At 39.9% G+C, this 22,250-nt stretch overlaps 1 protein-coding gene and 1 long non-coding RNA gene across 2 annotated transcripts in view; one reads left to right on the top strand and one right to left on the bottom strand.

Annotated features, from left to right (window-relative positions):
- kbtbd12 (kelch repeat and BTB domain containing 12) overlaps positions 1-22,250 on the bottom strand; it is a 62,862-nt gene that overhangs the window by 5,141 nt on the left and 35,471 nt on the right. The window contains exon 5 of the mRNA XM_003217727.4: positions 12,159-12,356. Within this exon, the coding sequence (XP_003217775.2) occupies positions 12,159-12,356 (198 nt within the window). The remainder of the gene's footprint in view (positions 1-12,158; positions 12,357-22,250) is intronic.
- On the top strand, positions 4,028-20,773 carry LOC134296036 (uncharacterized). Its single transcript, XR_010002595.1, has 3 exons — positions 4,028-4,790; positions 18,556-18,689; positions 20,446-20,773. It is a non-coding gene; the product is annotated as an uncharacterized LOC134296036 (long non-coding RNA).

Genomic DNA, 22,250 nt, shown 5'->3' with positions numbered 1-22,250 from the left:
CAAAAAGATGTAGGTATATGTCCCGCTCCCCGCTTTTCTATACAATTTATTCTCAGGAATTCCTTCGCTAACTTGACTGATACCTAAGATTCAGGGTCAAACCCCCCATTAAAGGACATACATATTCCTTTAAATGAGCTCATTTTCTCTCCTACCTTAGGAATTTCAAAGAGAGATATGCCTGAACCATCGGACTTGCAAATTAAGCTATGCTTTTCTTCTAATGTCCAGTCATAAAACACAGCTTTAATGCACAGGACGTGGCTGAGGAAATGTTGCAATGCCAGCAGATCTGTTTCACCACTAGAAATCTCTTCTATAAACACAAAACATATATATTCTTCTATTTTGATCCTCGAGAAGAAATATACAAAGTAGAAGAGGGAAAACTATAGCATTCTGAACTGTGGCACAGGGCGCATCCAGACAGTGCCTAAAACACACGAGCATTTTATCCTGGGCATCCAAACAATACTCCACATAAAAATGAATTTATTCAGGACAAAACAAGAAAACCCTGCTTTGTCCCGAAGTGATTTGATAGCTAGAAAGACCCAGGCCTTTCAGAAGTCCCAGGTCTTTCCAGCTGCGAGCAAAAGTCCTGGGACATCTGGCGGGATGTCTGCATAGCCCTTTCACATTTTCTGGGTTCCATGAGTCCAGAATATCTGAAAGGGCTCTAACTCCATCCCCAAACCCCCCAGAAAAGCCTTTAAAAAGAAAATAACTTATCTGGCTGTCATTCCCCCTTCTCTGGAGCTCCCCATAGAAATTATGCACCCGGAGAGAAGGGGGAATGGTGGCTGGGTAGGTTATTTTCTTTTTAAAAGGCTTTTCTGGGGGGGGGGGGGTGTTTTGTGTTCGGGTGTCCTACCAAAAGTCCAGCAGGGTATCAAGACACACACACCCCACCTCCCAGGAAAGCATGGGGTTTCTGGCGGGTGCATGGACATGAGATGTTAAATATTTCTTAGATTTGATGTGCGGTTTTATTGTTAGCAGAAGTCATTATTTAACAGAATCTGTCTCTTCAACCGCAGAATGGCTTTCGGTTTCAGCCAAGTACCTACATCATCTTCACTGGCATCTTTGCTGATTTAATGCCATTGTACTCTTGGGAACCTAATGTCATTGAGGCCCTTTCACGTTTCATTTTATAATGAAGTGATTCTATTTTAACTGCCATACCAAACCCTGGGATTTGTAGTTTGCCGAGCCACTAGAGCTCTCTGGCTATGTATTCTAGAAACTCACTCTAAATTACAAATCCTAGGAATCCATACGATGCAGTTAAAATGGAATCATATTGTGCCATTATTATATCTCACTTGATCTCTGGATGATGGAAGAAGATATGCATCAAAATAATACAGGACCTCAGTAATTTCTTTGTGTCTTGGCTTTCAGTAAATACATTTTGACCCTTATATCCATGGGAGGTACGTTGCCAGACTTTTTACAAACCCTGTTGAAATAGAGCAATAGAGAAACTAAATAAATACATTACTGCTGTTGGATCCTGACTTGAATGAACTGGAATTCTGCTAACTCTGGACAAAGGTAGCAGTTTTCTCCATTTCCCCAATTCCCTTTCCAAACCCAGTGTCGCTTTCCACTGAAGAGCAGTGTTCCCACCATACCGCACAAAAACACCACACCACTCCGAACACACCCAGCTTTGCACCTCTTAAGAGGGTAAAAGAATATGTGTAGTACTTTGGCAGGAGACCATCACACAGGATCTTCAGGCAGAACAACAGCCATTGTTATAACTGCGGAGTGTCAATACGCTCTTTGCTCCCACTCACTTTCTTCCAATCGGGGAAGGTTGCGTGACTTTTCAGTCTGCTTGACTCAATATTGTACATGGCATGTGGAGACTGAGAGATCGCTTTAGGCTATAGTATAAATATTTAATCTGCTTTTCTGTTCTTTGAAATTGTTCTCCATAGAGGTTAGAGTTTATAGTATTCTCTGTATTCCTACATATCGATTGCTGCTGCTTCATTTTATTTCTCTCCCCTTTTAATGGAAAAAAAACAAATTCCCCACCCATAAAATAATGGATAAATTCTAGTCCAATAAAACTTTCTGCAATTCTAGTGGAGTGCCTGCTTGTCTTCCAATACAGTAACAGTTTCAATTCTCTTCTAGTTTATAGTAGTACCTCCAGACAACGGTCCATGGTATTTCATGGAACTATCTTTTAGCATGATATTTCACATGAGTTGGGGGTTTCCCTGTTAGCTTTCTTCATGGACAATTTTTCACAACAGTATAAAGAAGTCAGAAATACTATGGCATGGAAACATTCATTACTAGTCACATTGGGTAGACACTGCTGTTCACAACATGAGAGAATCACATTGCAGATGTTAATGATGTGGAGATGCTCAGGAAAAAAAAAACAAGGCCATCATTATATAGCAATAATGTAGTTGAATATACAGGGATTTTGAAGAGCTAGGCACTCACTGCTTTGGACTTGGATAAATGTATCTATCAATTTAATCTTCTACATTTGAAATTTCTGTTTTTTCCCATCCTAAATATGAAAAAATACAAATATTATCAAAATGAAAAACCATTATGATCATTCACTACTATTGATATCTTATTATGATTGTTCCTAATCTGTAATTACAAATTAGCACAGAAATTGATTTTTTTTTTTTACTATGACTCACAAATCTCTAGTTGGGACAGCTATGATCGCTCTTACTGAAGGATTCTGTGAAAAGTAATTTTTCCAAACTCTGAAAACAAGATAGAAATTAACAAATTGTATTTTCTTCTATCCAATCCTGTATTTATGTCTTGTCAAAACACTGCTTGCTATCTCCTGGCCAGTATCACAGTTGTAAGGGATTGAACATTGCCATGGAAATAATATAAGAGGAAGTGCTATGTGAATGTGATTTGATTTGTTTTCTCACAGTTCTGTTGTTTATACATGGGGCTCCATGGGATTCATTGAACTTCTGACAACAAGATCTATGTGAGCTCCAGAAGTCATTAACTTTCCCTTGGCCCTGAGAGCATCTGCAGGAGGTGCTATTAAGATGGGTGTTACTGACCGTGCAAAGACGCAGTAGCTCACTAGTGATTCTCTCCCCTGCCAGACTTCACCTATATGCATGCTTCAAACGTTAAAGAATTCTCCATTATGGCCTCCTGTGTGTGAATATTGAGCTCCCATGGCAACTTGAGAGGCTGACAAACTGGAGAGCGTAGAAGTCCCAGCAGCAACAGCGAATACCAGTAAGATAAAGGGATTGAGTGGCATAGAAACATGGAGTTTTCAGTGTCTGAAAGCCTTGCAAGTTGAGCCCTTGATCCAAAGGCAAAACTATGCCAGTTAGATCTCAGGTTCCAAAAGGAAAGAGTCCACATATCACAAAAAAGGTGTTCTCTGGAATCATAAGTACCTTAGTTCCAGAATCTAGCAAAAATTATTTTGTGTTGTCGAAGGCTTTCATGGCCAGGATCACAGGGTTGTTGTGTGTCTTTCGGGCTGTGTGGCCATGTTCCAGAAGCATTCTCTCCTGACGTTTCGCCCACATCTATGGCAGGCATCCTCAGAGGTTGTGAGGTATGGAGAAAACTAAGCTTAGTTTTCTCCATACCTCACAACCTCTGAGGATGCCTGCCATAGATGTGGGCGAAACGTCAGGAGAGAATGCTTCTGGAACATGGCCACACAGCCCGAAAGACACACAACAACCCAAAAATTATTTTCCCTACAAATATCCATTGGGGGGGGGGGGCGGGGGGGGGTGTATCTCCAGAATTGTCACTTCTACACTACCAAATGGCTTTAAGTTTGCCCTCCTTTCTCTGTGAGTAAAGATCAGGAGGGGGCATTTTGTGGGTACATCTACACTGTAGAATTAATACATCACTTTAACAGCTAGTGCTCAATGTTATGCAATTCCTGGGATTTGTAGTTTGTTAAGGCACCAGCACTTTTTGACATAGAAGGCTCAAGGACTACAGATCCCATGGCAGGCAAAGTGGTATCAAACTGTATTAATTCTACAGTATAGATGCATATAAATGTATATAAATGTTACCCATTTAATTATTCTTTATTTGTCAAAGTTACAGATATATTTTACTTTTTCCCCAAAGAGCTCAAGACAATTCCCTCCTCAAAGTTTAGCTCTCACAACAACCTTGAGGTAGACCAGATTGAGAGAAGGCTACTTTAGGTCTTTGACTTCTCTTTCTCTGCCTTCGAGAGATATATATTCCAAACATGGTGAATATTGAAACAAGAACTCTAAAAAGAAATAACCCAACATGGCAAGTTTCTAAATTCTGTTTCAGGATTGGGTGAGAACAAATCCAAACAATGGTTCAGAGGAACCCCTTCTTATACAGAGAACTTTGGCCATATGTGTTATGTTAAATCTGGAGCTTAGGCAAGTTACCTTTTTGACCAACTTCCCCAATCGCCCAGCCACTGTGTGCCCTGACTTGCGGAAATTGTCATCCTCCAAAGTGACTTTTTAAGCTCAGTGCCAATTGTGTTGCTTATATGTATATAGAAACATCTATTTTTGTTCTAGGCATAAATGCTTCTAACACCTCTGTGTAAGGAACATTATGTAATTCTTCTATAAATTTCATGCATATCTCCACGAAAGCTCCTGTCTATTCTTAAGACGAGAATACTGTACTTTCAGTGATGATGAAAGAGAAAGGAGACTTATTCAGGGACACTTTCATCAATATTCCTTGGGGCTAGTTCTTGAGTGGAGCAAGCTGAATGTGACAATTGATGCAAGGTAGGTATAGACTACAGCTGTATTAGCTGCCAGCTTTGGCATGTGTCAGGGTTTAGTGTGACGGGAAAAAACATTAATAAGATCATTATACTGTCCATCTGCAACACCTGCCTCAAAAAATCATTTGTAATACAGCAAAGCACTCAGGAAACTAGCTGGCTCTTGCCTGCTGCATACTTCTGAATGCTCATTTAAAGAAAATGGCCTCTTGGGGCAGACAAAACTCAGCAGCATATTTGACTCAAAGATCCTAATGCAAAGCAGCATTGCCAAACCTCCTGGTGGTGGATTTAATATCCCTACTCACTGGAGGACATCGCTATTTGTGGCACGGAGCTGTAATGGGATAGAGGGGAGAACAAACAGAATCAGGGAGACTGACTAGAACAAAAAGATTGATTTCTCCTGGCATTAATGCCATCATTAGCTCTGTATTAACAGAATCACCCTTGCTAATAAGCAAATAAGTGTTTTACTGCTTTAATAGGGAAAGAGTGTTGGAACGGTTTGGACTAAGGATTTTAGGCTGCTTATAATGTATTCTCCCAGGTATAGAGCATAATGGGAAGACAGTGATTGTTGTTGTTATTGTTGCTGTTGTGTTTATTTATATCTTGCTTTTTCTCTCCACAAGAAGGCTCATATTACTAATAGCAAAGATGTGTGGATATTGAGCAGCAAATCAAGCACACTCAGAACACAAATTCATAACAGTAATAATCTCCCAAGTTCTCTGAACATATGCCTTTGCCAACCAGACCACACTCTGTCCTGTTTCATCCCATCTCCCCATTTATGCAAGCATTTTGTACTGATTTGCATGCAACTTTAACATTGACGGGGGTCGGAATCCAGCACTAAATATCAGCCTTGACTCATGCACAAGGAGAAAATTGGGGATATATATTGCATATATAAATAAATACAGTACAAAATCTGTATCCATGAGATCCACATCTATGGTCTTATTTATCCATGTCTAACAAAATATGTCCTCTTGGCATTTTCCAGCTCCTCCTGCATGACTATGGTATTCTTGGCCCAGATGTCCTTCATTTAATAGGGTTCACTATTGTTCATGGTTTCACATACTCATGCAAAGTCCAGGAATATACTGCCCATGATTATGTGGGTTGTACTGTTCACATACCCCAGAGATAGCTGTCCAGACTATTTTCGAAGACTTCTAGAGAAGGAGACTTCATGGCCTCTCCAGCAATCAGTTCCCTTGCCAAGCCATTTTCACTGTCAAGACATTCCTTCTAATATTTCATCAAATTCTACCCTCCTGTAACTTCAAACTATTAGTTCTTATTCTACCCTCTGAGAAGGCAGAGAACAAGGCTGCACCCTCCTCTCTGTGGCAACCCTTCAGGTATTTAAAGAGAGCAGTAATGTCATTCCTCAGTGTTCACCAAATCGAGCATGCCCATCTTCATAAGCCTATCCTTGTATTTTCATTTTCCATATTATCCTCAGTGCCTTTCTCTGAATCTGCTCCAGCTTGTCTATGTCCTTCCTAAAATGAAGTGCTCTGAACTGAACACAGTACTCTAGTTGAGGAAGAGGCTAGTACTTCCTTCACCTTGGAAATTATGCTTCAGTTGCTGCACACGGCTGGCTCATTTATGATCAACAATAATCCAAGGTCCTTAATACCCATAGGATTGCTCAGCCAAGTTTTCCCCATGCTATATCATTATCTGTGCATTTAGTTTTTATGGCCTAAATAGTAGAGAATGTTGCATTTGTCTCTGCTGAATAGCGTTTTATTAATTTCAGCCCATTTTTTTTCCTATTTATCAAGGTCCCTTTGATAGCACAAGCTTAATGATCAAGGGTCCTGATCTCACCTTGTTGATTGTGATATATAAACACATATGTTTAACTATGCAGACATGCTAACTGTCTTGTCCAGCATTTATTTCTGAATTAGATTAGGAACAAGGTGGGGTGAACAGGAAACTATTCCCCCTGTATGATTTTTTTAAAAAAAATCTTTCTCCCTATGGTAAGCAACTTCCCCAAATCTCCCTTTTTCTACTCCTATCAGTTTTACCTCTTTTACATTAAGACTGGTGACTGATAAGATAATTCCATCCAGCTGAAGCAGTACAAGGAGAAACCAAATACAATCCAGTCTTTCCTCATCATTGCTCTTACTTTAGAATCAGAGCGGATCTGGGACTTATGAACTACAAAATCTACATTACCAGAAAGTAACAAGTAGAAGAAACGTTATAAGCTTTTTCTTCTTCATCTATTAGTGTCTGGGGTATAGGGTTTTAAGACGACAGGAAAGCTATCATATAGGATAAATACCTGTCACTTATATAAGCTTTGTTGCTTGTTTAGTTATTGAAACAGAGATTTTAGAAAGGAGTAGAAGGTGGTTGAAGGGCCAAGGTCATCCTAGGTGAGGAGCAGTGATTATAAGAGAAAGAGAAAGAGAAAGAGTTTGTGGCATTGAGGGAGAGCCGGATTTGAAAACAATAATGATCAGGAAACCAATGATCACAAGAGAGAAGATTATTGGAGAATTGATCTGCTTGGAAAAAGTATTTTGTGTGGATATGAAGGGACTTGCAACTCAAAAAGCAGGCTTGTGATTGGGCTGTGCCTGTGACAGAATGTGGTGCTTACAGTTGATAAGCAGAGAGAATAATTTGGTGGAGAGAAAGGAAAAACAATGGGTTGTAATTTGTCACAGCCTGAAATGAAGCCATCTGCCATATTATGCCTTATGTTTGCTGCATGTCTGACATCTACTTTTAAAATCTGGAAACGATTGAGCCACCCAGTTCTTGATAACAAAGCGGTGACAGTGTTCATGGCAGTTCTGACATATAGAAGCCCTTAAGAAGGAATCGTGTGATAAGTCTGTTATTAGTCATGCTCCATCTAATTGATTCATTTACTGATGCATGTCATCAGTATTCCTTCACTTATTTGTTTTTGACTTTTTGTTTTTCAAATCTGAATCAAAATAAAATATGAGTAGAAGCTGAAGACAAAGAATTGACTGGATAATTCAAATCAATATGTGAAAGTCATTGTTCTCACCTTCAGAGCTCATCTGCTCCCAGTTATGGTATCTCTGCAACCTCCAATGCCTTTTTGCCTCTTTCTTGATAGCACTTTAGAACCCCGACTCACACAAGAATCCATATCAAGCTCACCCCCAAGAGGTGGCCATCCAACCTCTTCATCCACCATCAAAATGCTCAGGACTAAATCTCTTTTCTTGTCATTTAAATTCATTAGTTTGTGTCCTAATTTTAGAGACAGCCAAAGGCAATGCTGCATTTAGTTAAATTCTTTTAACATCCCTTCTCATCCATCTATTGTCTGCTATCTTCCTTCGGCTTCCTTGGTTCAGAGGATAGTGCCATTTTAACTTTCCTCTCTTCTTGGTCCACTGGTTGTTGCTATACAAATTAACACAATCCTGGTCAGAGTAATAGAAACTGGACTCTCAACTCTTAAATGCTATCTCCTCAGCTCAACTCATCAGTGTTAGAGGTTCCAGTACCACAGTTGAGTGCAATACAGTATTTGCCATAGAAACAATGAAACAAAATCATAATCACTGCTTGTTATGATTGAGCCTCATGGCTCTGTTACTGACAGACGTGGGCGTAAGACTCCTCGAGAGTCAGATACTCTCGAGGAGCGAGAGAGAAAAAGACTGCGAGACATATTTGCAGCACCATCTGACGAAGAGTCTTTCGAGGGGTTTACGGAGAGAATGGAGGAGGGGCTGGTTAGCTCGGAGGAGGATGAGATGGATTGGACTCGGGTAAGGGAGGAATTGGGTGCCACTGGCCATGATGGGATAGAAGATGAATGGGGACCTTCAGGATTAGACCCATGGCTTAGCTGGAGGGATGGGACGGGATCCACAGCTGGAGATACTGTTGGGCGTAGTCAGAGGTGTTCCAGCTCTGACGAGGAAAGTAATGAGGAAACGCCCGGGTTAAGGAGGACAGCTGACAGTGATGAGGATTTGTAACTGGCATAAAATGGGGCTTGGGAGCAATTGCAAATTGCGTTGGGCAAGGTAATCTGGACAAACGCTTGGGATCTGTGTGTGTGGGACGCTTTCCTGAAGACTGGTGTGTTTTCCTGTGCTGAGACGTAAGTGGTTTTGGAATTCAGGGTCAGACGGCGGGAGGAATTGTGTGGGCATTTGTTTGTGCAAACCTGTGCTTACTCTTATTAGCTTGACCTTCCGTCGTCTTCTTGACGGACGCCATCTCCTGCTTTGAAAACTCGGACTGAACTGACCACGGCTTGTCTTCCCCCCTTCTTGGACTTGGAAAACTACAAACGTCTGCTTCTGGCTTTGATCTACGGAACGGAACTGGTCTACTCTACTGCTACAATCCTTGGCTGATCTGCTCGTGTTGGAAATCCTGTCTGCTGTGTGTGTGTGGGAGCGACGCAAGTTACTCTAAGCACAGTGTTGGCAGCAGAGAGGAATCTGCTGCCAATTAGTTGCATTCTTTGTATCTTTTGTTCCTTGGCTTTCGTTTTGTTTATATCCAGGCTGAAGCAAGCAGTTTGTTTTTACCCGGATTAAACTCCGGTTTAATCCGGTTTATCTTTTGAACATTTATTTTTGTCCCTTTTTGCTTCTAAAGGCAAATACTGCCTGGCCCTTGTGTTTTACGGGCATTTTTTGAGTTCTGTAATCTAATAAACTCTGTTACTTTGAATCTTGTGGCGTTCTGTCCTTGACACTGCTCTAAACCATCCATTCCAGTTCCACCCCACCTCCCCAAGAGAAAAAAATTGTATATACCCAGCTGTATTAATACATTAAAAATAACAAGCGATGGGAGGAAAGGGCAGTTTAGACAGGAATATTAAAAGGAAATGTAATACAATACAAATGAAAGCAGAACTTAGAAAAGTCATTTTTTGGCCTACAAAATACAGCTATTGGCTAGGGTTTGTGAGAGGTAGTCTAAAAAAAGCAATTTACCAAGCTCTAGGTGAAACCTGATATAGTGAGAAACATGGTTCCTAAGCAAATTATCTAAGAAATAATGACAGTAACCTGACTTGATCTTCATTAGTGCTGATTAATGCCTGTTGGTCTTTTCCTGGCGTATTATAACAACTGTTGGATCAGGTGGGAATATGTATATGTGCCAGGAGCTTGTGCTTGTAAACAGCCATTTGCAGTGACCACAATACCAACATTCTGTCTGCTAGAAGCTGCATGGAGACAGAAGCATTTCTAACAAACCAAATCAAAATCTGCTGATGAGCCAGGTGATAAATGGCTCAAGTACTGCTGCCTTCACAATGAAAAACTGATTCCATGGCCTGGCTGTGGACTGCTGGAAACTCTTCTTATGATATTGGAGGCTAGTACTTGAGAATCTGAATACGTTTTCCAGTTATTTGGGCAGGCAATGTAATTTTATTACCAATAACCATAAATTTAATATCCTCCACTCCCATGGAGCTTATCCTTCTACAAGGCACTGCAAATAAAGCAGTGGTTTATAATGTTGAGGAAAATGGTAAACACTGAGTAGTGGAGAAAATATCTGGCCAAAGTCAATGGTGCATTTAGTTAAATTGCTACCCACATTAAAGGAAAGGTGGAAATCCAACAGTGTAGTCTTATCTAAAAGACAGCAGAGATCTACTTTTAATGGCAGGAATTTCAGCAGTAATTTTCATCCAAGTTACACCTGCTTAATCTCCCTCTTCTCCACAATTATTAAAGGCAAGGAAGGTCTGCCCCCTTTTTTATATGGTCCCCCTACAGTCTGAGCTTCTTCAGTATTCAGGTGTCAACCCCAAGCAGGGGCAAGTGCATGTCACTTGGTTGCTACCTGAGGACAACGTTCAACTACAGACTCTTTCATGTTACACAACTGCAGCACTGTGACGCCACTTACTGTCATGGTTCCAGCTCATTAGTGAGATCTTGGACCTCTTTGGCAGTGGATTCTAAAAACCTAATAAAAATACAGCTTCAAGGATTCCCTAGAATGCAGCCATGGCAATGAAAGTGGGATCAAATAATTGTATAGAATGAAAGATAATTGTGTAATAATTAATAATGAACATTTTTGTAGTATGAAAGAGAGCCATGATATTTTGCTGCCTGAAGAATAGTATGATTCTCTTACCTTTGAATTTGATATCCACAGTTTCATTTATCTGCACTCCAAAAAATATCTCCCCTCCCGGGAAGTGTTTGTGAGCCTCTCTAGGCCCTCCAGTACAATTTCATGGCATCCTATGTCCTAAGTGCCTTTAAAAATAGAATTCCTCATTATCCAAGTTTTCAGATATCCACAGCGGTGGTGGTGGTGGTCTTGGAACATGTCTCCCACAGATATGGGGGTATATTGTACCAAAGGAAATGGCCATACATACATATGCTGGAATGCATAGGTATGTAAAGCCGTACAAATGGTTGTGCTACCTGAGGAAGACAATTCTTGAAGTCCTTCCCTGCGCCTTGGCAGTAAATATAACATCTATAAGGTAAATATCTAGCCATTTGCTGCCTTGTTGTCAAACTCCAAATCAGCAGCCTCCTTTTTAAAAAATCAAGATGCCAGAGCAAAGCTTGCTTAGGATCAGGTTAGAAAGGATGAATGTTTTTAAGATTAGCATCTTGCAAACAACATGATGAGAACTGATTTTAGAGACAAATGTGGTGTTTGGATCAGGAGGGCATAACTCTCCCAATGTTCACTCTTTAACTCTCAAGTAGTTTGGTCCTAACAGGGCTCACCTCCATCAAGAGTTCCTCACATGTTAACCCAGAAAAGCTCCTAGGCTCCTCCAATTGCACGTGTTATACATTTTTGCACTTCTGGGTTCTTTTAAACATGTGTCTCTGCTGGCATCTTATCTCGTGACAAAGAGAAGCCACCTTCAATGAGCCCACGCAACCATTGACTGCTGCCCTATTTTGAGTGTTCTCCACTTGTTTAGCATCAACTTTCTTGGGAACCTTCTCAAACTCCCTGTGAGGTGTCCACTTTGCACAAGGCTGCTGCTTCTCTGCTCAGATTTGTACAGACGAGTGCAGATCAAGAGTAAGGCAGGAATCCCATCCTAAGTGCACTTGATGGAAAGAAGTTGCATTGAAATGAATGGAAATTATTTCCAAATTCAAGCAAAGAACTTAGGATTAAGAATGTCAGCTTTTTTGTTGTGTACAAATACAAAAATAACACTCAAGCCTGTAAGGATGCAACTTGTAGCTCTCTGGAAGAAATGTAGTACTGTATTTCAGTTCTTATACTTTAGAGATTCAATTCTTAAACTTAATGGCTGCTAAATAAAGGCTATTACAAACATAGTCACATTCTCTTTGGCTTCATCCAGTACCTGCTCCACGAAATCCTCCGCAGATATAGAGCTTTCCTTCCACTGCACCAGCACAAGTAGAATTTGTTCTCAAAGACAGAAGCGGACATGGCATGGGAGGCCCATCTCTCCAAAAATTTCTATCAGGGTTATAGATCTCTACCACATCAAGACATTGACGTGACTGTCCTCTGTCTCGATCAACGCAGCCAATCCCTCCTGCAGAGGAAAACAGACATCAATAAGGAGAACAGAAAATGTAGAGAAACGCCTTCATATCACTGGCTCACCATAGCAGGCCTATAAACAGTTGGAGATGGTATTTTAAAGCAACTGGAACTTTACAAGAAACGTAGCAAAAATAATTAGTCCTTCCAGAGGCATAGAATCTAAAATATGTATGTGTACACATACTGACACAGAGAGAAGGACAAATAACAAATCACAAAATGATACAATAGAATTGCAAAGTATCATCAGGATAAAATGCAAATAAAAACATAGCATAATATAAAGGAACTGACAATACATGTAATTAAAATATACAAGATTACAGAACATCAAACTAAAATCCCCAAAGCTTTGGAGAATAAAAAGAAATCTGCTGGATTTAATCCCCTCCTACGCTACCATTCACTTTTCCTCATGTGTTATTTAGATTGTAAGAGAGCAGGGAACTGTTAAATTAACAATTTGAGAGCTGCCATCCTGTCATATGCAAGCTGAGTCCACCGTATGCCTAGGTATGCCATTTTTTACATTGTTACAGAGACTGGTATTCCCTTCCACCAGTTGCAATGACCAGAGCTTGCCAGGCTCATAGTTTGGCTTCATAGTTTTGCTGAACAGGGGCTACTGTGAAAAAGTCTTCTGGGGCCCTGCATCAGATTTTTGATTTTTAAAAAACAACAAGGCTTTACTAGGTATATGTTAATGGACAATACCAGAAAGTAAAGATATTTCACTATGCAAAGGGATCTTGTAGCACCTTTGAGATTGAGAGAAAGAAGTTGGTATCATAAGCTTTTGTAGACATGGGCTGGATCTACACTGCCATGTAATGCAGTCCAAACTGCACTATATAGATCTACACTGGCCATATAGCAGTGTAATCTATGAAAGCTCGTGCTATTAACTTCTTTCTCTCTAGCAGTGAGGACTCATATAATCCAATTTAAAGCAGAAGACCTGGGATCAGATACTGGGATATAGGGCCTGTCTGGAAAGGTCCTTAGTTTCAAAGGTGCTGCAAAGTCCCTTCACATACTGATGAAAACTAACATGGATATGTCTTTCAAGGTAGCCTTCTCTATCTCTTTGAGCTATGCTCCCCAGCTAGAACAAGTAAGGTACAATTCAGACACAGAATTAATATTTTTGGATTCTCTGTCAGATCACAGGGGAAGGCACTGCCTGTTACCATGAAAGAAGTACACTTCAACAATACACCATAGAGGCTTACATAACACTGTCATTTAACACCACTGCTAAAACAATTCACCAAACACTAATAGGAATTCTCATTATAATTCTTCTGTTGAATGAAAGAAAAGTCTACCAATTACAAGTTAATTGCGGGGTCTGAGCTCTGCATCTTGTGTTACTGGCTAGAATGCCTTGGCAGCATCCCAAAGGCATCATCTATAAGCTCACTCTGTGCTGCACTCCAAATCTGGGTTGGAGCTGTTCAGAACAAATTGCCATGCAGTGTATTCAGAGTCTCATAGAACCTGGCTGAACCCAACATCAAAGTGTTGTTGTTGTTTTTTTAAAAAAAGAAGAAAATAAATCCTGCTTTTACACCCAAATCTTTAGCTGTTTCATTTTACAATTTATTTTACAAAGGGATAAAGGATCTTTCAGTGGTGCAGCTTTACTATGTAAACATATGACATTAAGGGGAGAGATCATTCAAAAATTCCCCCACCTTGAAATCTTTACAATGCTTCATCAACCTCCTTAAGGATTGATCTAAATGGGATAATTTTGTTGTTGAAGGTCCTTATATCTGTAATTCTTGGTTTTCTTCTCATCTCAGGCTGAAACTTTTTTCCCAACCTTAGCAAAGTTTGCATTTTTTGTTTTGCCAAAGAATAGATCAGAACAACCCCTTCCTGCTACAATCAGTGCTTAAATGAAGTGAAATATATGATTGTTCTCAACTGGATGCAGAGATGGCACCATGAGCACTCATTAGCAGTTACCCCGAATGATCTAGTTTGGAACATTCTGCCCCTTTTGCATGTCTAGACCCACTCTGAGCTACCTTTCATTTCTCCAATGTAATCCTTCCAAGCCTTTGTGTCTCACAGCACCACTTTGTTTCTTTTACTGGGTGGAACAGGCAAAACTAGGCACATCCAGATCCCCATCATTTTTGTTTCTTGGGAATGCTTCCTGGCACCCTATGCAATGAGTCCAGGGATATATATTTTTAATGAAGATGTCAGCCAGGTAGAAGCCAGGAATTTTGCTCACCCAACTTTCAAAATGCCAGCCAAGGGTCTGCATTGGGAGACATGGCTGGAAGATGGGGCTACAATAGTCTCCCAGAGCAAACCCATGTGGCTGCCTTTGTAGATGGCCTGGCAACTGCAACTGGTGCAAAGATCGGCAGCCAGATTGCTAACAGGAGCTAGCTACATCTGAAGGAGCTCCATTGGCTGCTGATAATTTTCTGGTCCCAATTCAAAGTGCAGGTTATGACCTACAAAGAGCTTAATGGTCCAGGTCCTACTTATCTTTGTGACTGTGTCTCTCTTTATGAACCTCCATGGGCTCTTCTCTGCCGGAGAGGCCGTTCTCTTGCTCCCAAGCATGGTTGGTGGGGAAGAGGGAGAGGGTCTTCTCGTTGGTGGCCCCCCGGCTCTGGAACTCTCCCCCAGGGAAATCAGACTAGCCCTCACCCTGTCCACATTCTGCAAAGACTTGAAGACATGGATGTTTCAATGCACTTTTGAACAATAGGTCATCTTGTAATTTATCTCTGCCCAGCTCAAATTGTTTACTCTCCTGCTTCCAGTACTTTATTCCCATCCCTGGTCCTATTGTCCTTAGTTTTGCAGAATCCTTGCCCTCTTCCTTACAACTTAATTAGCCACTTTGTAATTATGATGTTTATGGATGTATTTTATGAAGTTTTATTCTGTGGTTTTAATTGTTTTTAAATTACTGTTGTTGTGTATTTTATTTTATTCCTTGTATACTTGTTTGGGCTTGGTTCCCTATGTTAGCCGCCCAAGTCCCTTCGGGGAGATGGAGGCAGGTTATAAAAATAAAGTTGTTGTTGTTGTTGTTGTTGTTATTATTATTGTTATTATCCAGGGGAAAATATTCTGGTCTGAATTATTTAAATCTTCTTAGGTTTGCTCCTAAAGTTTATCTCACTTTTTACTGTTCCAGTTGGTTGTGCAGTCTCTCTTTGCATCCATTAGTTCATTTTCAGAGGTTGTTATTTAAGCTTACTCAGTTTTACATTTGGTTTTATTAATAGCATGTAGCAGATCTAATCCTTCCCCCTCCCTCCCCCTTCTTCATCAAAAGCTTTGAACTGTATTAATGGAATATCAATTATAGTTGTGACTCATCTTAGCAGCTGACAAAAACAATAAATGTTTCAACAGCCTGTATGTAACAGTGTGTATGTAAATCTGAGAAACCCATGGTGGCACAGTGGTTGGCATGCCAGAGGAGGACTGTGGAGACCGGGCTTCACATCCATGCTTCCTCAGCTGTGAAACCTACTTGCAATTTTGCGTCAGTCATACTCTTTTAGCTTAACCTACTAACCTGCTTTCACAATAAAATACAGAGTTCACGAAATAAACAGAAAGATCATACAGAGGTATCTGGAGGAGGGAAAGAGAGATTAAAATGGAAGAAAAAATATAAATCTATATCTGTTTGTCAAGATATCCATCTATATGTGCATTCCTATGGGTGTGACTAAATGTACAAATGTTGGGTTGCAATTCCTATCAGACCACAGAATTTAGCAGCTTCTGATACACAGCTTTGGAAAGCAAGTTGTTTTCATGCCTTTGTTCCCAGGGCCCTTTTACAATACACAATTATAGCACTAAAATTCTTTTTTCACTGCTATGGGGTTTCTGGGGTTTGTTGTATAGTGAAGAGTATTCAGAAACCAGCAAGAGAGCTCTACTGCCTGATAACACCAAATCCCAGGTTTTCGTAAGATGCAGCCATAGCAATTCAGGTAGAGTACTATAACTGTGCAGTGCAAAAGGGCACCAATTCTCAGAGAGGCAACAATATGTCATATCTCTCCAATGTCGGCTAGTGGCTTTCATATCAACTGGGTGGTAAATACACTCTGGGTTTTACTCTGAGCTGTCCAAGCTGCTGAACCTCTTCTGTAGACAATATTCAGTATCTTGGATAGCTCCTTTAAAGCTTGGATTAAAACTTAGAATGGATTCAACACCCACGGACATGGAAACCACCAGGGTGCCTCTCTCTGATACATATTGCTTTTGCCTGATCAGCTGACATATTAGTCACATAATAAAGAAAAGCTCCTTAAGAGCATTTTTCCTACAACTGCCTTTAGCTGTCAATGTACACATGTCAGGATAAGCTCCTCACAGCTCCTACAGCTGGACACAGCCTTGCTAATTAAATCTAGATTTTAAAAGCATCCTGGGTGCAGCTACACTGTAGAATGATTACACTTTGACACCACTTTAACTGCCATGGGTCAGTGCTATGGACTCCTGGAAATCGTAGTTTGGCAGGGCTCAAGCACTCTTTGGCAGAGAATGTGAAAGATCTTGTAAAATTAAAACTGCGATGACCACACAGCATTAAGCCATTGCAGTTAAAGTGATGTTAAACTGCATTCATTCTACAGTGTAGATTCATCCTTTGGGCCCCATTCCATGATGTGACTGGAGAAGTGGACACTGGAGGTGGAAGAGCATCTTGCAAGTGCTGTTGACCAAGGATGTGAGACTTCTACACTGGCATGGAACTTTAGAGCAGAGGTTCTCAAAATGTGCATGAAGTCAGCTGTCAACTTCATGGACAAACCCGTGAATTTTATAGGATTTTCTTACACAAGGAATGCTCAGAGCTGGTTTTGCCAGTTCCTTCCTCTAACATAGAGCCTACAGTACCTGACAAATATAAAATAATTGGAGGGGAGAAGGATCAAGTGACATGAATAATGTTGTTAGTTTCATAATGTACCATAAGCTCTGATGAGCTAACCCCATGAAAGAGTAATGTTGTGGTGTTCTTTTGCAATGCAGGGCAAGGTAGCTTTCTATTGTGGTTGCCTGTGCATTCATAATTGGCAGGAAGTTCCTCAAATGCTCCCCAAACCAACGAATAAAATAGGTGGATCCTGAAGGGAAAGGCTAAGCTTTTGTTCCCACTGGGCTTTGTTCTGTTGCTATGGAAGCAGACAACTTTAGCCTACATCCTAAGAACAGATATTATCCTCACTGCAATAGTAAAAAGGAAGCCAGGGTAGAATAGCTTTCCACCTGCCACAAAAGGCCCCACCTGGAGAGTTGCGTTGAACCCAGGGAATGTCCCTGTTCTGCAAACATTCAGGCGAATGATGGCCAAAGGAATATCCTAAAGAGGGTTGTTTGTGAATCATAACCATCAAAGTGAAGTTCTCAGTTTAGCAATTCTGTATCAAGACTTTTTTAAAGTACCTTTTCCCCATATAAGTGAACAGACCTCTTGGAGTGATATTCAAATAAAGTGTCCTCACTCCTCAGACAATCAGTCTAGCCCAAAGCACATTCATTATGATGGAACCATATCTCAGTTTCATGCTTCTGTTTCATCAAGGTGGACAACTGTGGCTAGTCCTGGGACCACATGGATTACCAAAAATATTTTAAAATGCTCAATTGGAAGACCATATTTCATTCTCACAAGTGGTCATTTTTAAATATTGAACAGTACAAGGACGTCTTTCAACCTATTTAAAAGCCAAACTGTTGCACCTAAAGACTTTCAGGAGTAGCAATTCATCCTTTTGGACCAGAAAAATATCATCCCTGGGATTCTGAAGGTATTGAGGGTTCCAAAGATGTCTTTGGTGCAATTCTTTGCCACTCCCAAATGCCTCTATTTTCTGCAACATGGGATATATAATATTTTACTATGCAGAAAATACAATCTTTCTCCTTTGCACATGTTCATTACAAATATCCTTGTAGTATGGAGTAAAATAGCATAGGTCTTTCATGTGTCTCTTTGAACTGGGCCCTACTGTTAGAGGCTGGGTAGAATTAATACTCATTAAAGCCCTAGAAGGAATGGAGGTGCACAAAGAGCCTTCCTGGGCACTTCCTAGTAATACTGCTAGGAATGGAAAAATCAATAATACAATCCTTCAAGCATAAAGTATCTAACAAAAAGAAACATTTATACTCCACAGGTTTTGAACTGCTGCTGTGGAGGTATTCTTTCCTCCCATTGATAATGGATCTGTCATATGGACTAGCTGTGATCAGAATGGAGAATCTCCATCTTCTGGCAAAGAAATGTGTAGGTGACTGGCACTCTAAAACTGTAAGTCACTTGGCTGCCATAATCTACAACATTTGGAGAAAAGCTACTAGTTGAAAGCAATCATTGGTTGGGAACTGATACTGAAGTCTGAAAGTCAATTTAAAATTTAAAAGATACAAAACCTCAGGCAAATATATCACTTCAGGATGTATACAGAGATTGATTTTTTTGAAAGTACTTCCACACCAAAATCTTTGGCACAATTGAGAAAAATTATAGTTTAAGAAAATGTTTTCCACATCAAACATCTGAATTGGCTTATCATTTTTATATGCTTGTCTTTCTATCATGTAAAATGTGAGACAGTCTTAATGCCAAGCAAGGTTGTTCTTGCTATATCAGTAGTTCTCAACCTTCCTAATGCCGCAATGCCTTAATACAGTTTCTCATGTTGTGGTGACTCCCAGCCATAAAATTATTTTTGTCACTACTGTACTTTGTAACTGTAATTTTGCTATTGTTATGATTTGTATTGTAAATATCTGATATGCAGGATGTATTTTCATTCACTGGACCAAATTTGGCACAAATACCTGATACGCCCCAATTTGAATACTGGTGGTGTTAGGAGGGGGAATTGATTTTGTCATTTGGGAGTTGTAGTTTCTGGGATTTATAGTTCACTTGCAATTAATGAGCACTCTGAATTCCACCAACAATTGCATTGAATTAAACTTGGCACACAGAACTCCCATGACCAACGGAAAATACTGGAAAGGTTTGTTGGGCATTGACCTTGAATTCTGGAGTTGTAGTTCACCTACATCCAGAGAGCATTGTGGACTCAAACAATGATGGACCTGGATCAAACTTGGCACAAATACTCAATATGCCCAATTTCTAACACTGGTGGAATTTGGGGGAAATAATACTTGATATCTGGGAGTTGTAGTTGCAAGTTTTTATAGTTCACCTACAATCAAAGAGCCCCTTGAACCCCACCAATTATAGAATTATAGAATTGGTCCAAACTTGCCACACAGAACCCCCATGACCAACAGAAAATACTGGAAGGGTTTGGGGGGCATTGATGTGTAAAGTAATTTGTTTTTTTATAAAATAGTTCATATGTCTACTATGTAACTACAACAAAGCAGTAGAAACATCAACGTGTTATAAAAGTCATTAATGTTTCAAAGCTTTCTATTTTGTAACTGGCTAGTTCTGCAATCAAAAGTGCTTTCATTTTGAAGTGATGAGTTTATGAGGTTCAAATTTTAACAAAGATAAATATGAAAGGCACGGTAATTAAGAAAACGGGATATTAATTATTGATGTAAAAGCACAAAGCATTGTTAGGCTGGTCTGTTGTACTAAGAACCAGACAATAGTTACCATTGGGTCTTAGCTCTCCATCTCCCAGCCGAATGAGTTCCTAGTCAGAGTCAGGCTGCTGGATCTCACTTTAAATGCAGAGTGAATTTTTCTGTGCACCTGAAAGACCAGGGCAGACCTGCTTCTTGCAGAACAAGTTTGTAGAATGGATCCAGGTCAAACGATGGTTCAAATAGGCAACGAGTGGCATACCTAGAATCCATGTAAATTCTAGATATGTCTGTCTATCTATATATATAAAAGGATAAAAAAAAATCGGCCTAGGACAAAACAACAAAACTACACATCCCAGAAACACTAAACTTGGCAACACAACCCCTCATCCATGCCTCTACGTTCATACAACAAAAAGAAAAGAAAAATAAAGTCCTAATTAGAGGGAAAGGAATAATTGTTTTTTATTTTTATTTTTATCCGGCAGGCTCCATCCCTTCTGAGTTTCAGAAAAAAGGTGAAGACCTGGCTTTGCGAACAAGCATTTAATGAATGAATTATGATGGCTTTAACTCGGTCCAGACTAAGGTTTACGTGCAAGGTTTATGTGGACGAATGGATTAAGTATTTTATTATACTGTTTTAAATGTATTTATTGGATTGTTTTAAATTGATTGTTTTAATTGCTATGTTTATTTTTGTACTGTATACCGGCATCGAATTTGCCAGATTGTGAGCCGCCCTGAGTCCCTTCGGGTGAGAAGGGCGGCATATAAATGATGGAAATAAATAATAATAAATAAAATAAATTATCTAATTGCTGCCAGTTAGAAGGTTAAACTCTGCCCACTTGATCTCCTAGCAACCTACTCAGCCCAGGGGACAGGGACAGTTAGGCCTCAGGCCTCCTCCACACTGCCTGTAAGATACATATTATCTGATTTGAACTGGATTATATGGCAGTGTAGACTCAAGGCCCTTCCACACAGCTATATTACCCATTTATAATCTTATATTATCTGCTTTGAACTGGATTATCCTGAGTCCACACTGCCAGATAATTCACTTCAGTGTGCATTTTATACAGCTGTGTAGAAGGGGCCTCATATAATCCACTTCTAAGCAGATAATATAAGATTATCAATATACAGTACAGTCTCACTTATCCAACATAAACAGGCCGGCAGAACGTTGGATAAGTGAATATGTTGGATAATAAGAAGGGATTCAGGAAAAGCCTATTAAACATCAAATTAGGTAATGATTATACAAATTAAGCACCAAACATCATGTTATACAACAAATTTAACATAAAAAGTAGTTCAATACGCAGTAATGCTATGTTGTAATTACTGTATTTACAAATTTAGCACCAAAATATCACAATGAATTTAAAACATTGACTACAAAAACATTGACTACTAAAAGGCAGACTGCGTTAGATAATCCAGAACACTGGATAAGCGAATGTTGGATAAGTGAGATTCTACTGTAATATGAAATAATTACTGTGGTAATCCAGTCCAACCCAATTCTGCCATGGAGGACACAATCCAAGCATGCCCAACAGATGGCCACCCAGCCTCTCAATAATAATAATAATAATAAGAAGAAGAAGAAGAAGAAAAGAAGAAGAAGAAGAAGAAGAAGAAGAAGAAGAAGAAGAAGAATATCATACAATCCTAAGGTTAGCAGATACCCCTAAGGATCATCCAGTTCAACTTCCTTATATCATGCAGGAGGACACAATCCATCCACTCCTGACAGATGGCCATCCAATATCTGCACAATAATAATATACATCGAATCATAGCATCAGACAGTTAGGAGACACCCCTAAAGGCCATCCAGTCCAACCCAATTCTGCCATGCAGGACACAATCCAAGCACTCCCAACAGATGGCCACCCAGCCTCTCAATACTAATACTAATAATAATAATAACAACAACATCATACAATCCTAAGGTTTGGAGTGACCCCTAAGGATCATCCAGATCAACTTCCTGCTACCATGCAGGAGGACACAATCCAAGCACTCCTGACAGATGGCCATCCAGCCTCTACATAATAATGATGATGAAGATGATGATGATGATGATGATGATAATAATAATAATAATAAAAGCATAGAATCCAAGGTTTGGAGTGACCCCTAAGGGCCATCCGGCCCAACCCTTTCTACTATTCAGCAGGACACAATCCAAGCATTCACAACACATGGACAACATATAAATACCATACAATACTACACAGGGACATAGACCCCCTCTACCCTCACCACTTTCACAGTA

Source organism: Anolis carolinensis, chromosome 2, assembly GCF_035594765.1.
Source record: "Anolis carolinensis isolate JA03-04 chromosome 2, rAnoCar3.1.pri, whole genome shotgun sequence".
Taxonomy (NCBI): Eukaryota; Metazoa; Chordata; class Lepidosauria; order Squamata; family Dactyloidae; genus Anolis; species Anolis carolinensis.
Note: the sequence above shows the minus strand (reverse complement) of the source record. Positions and strands in the feature narration are given on the sequence as shown.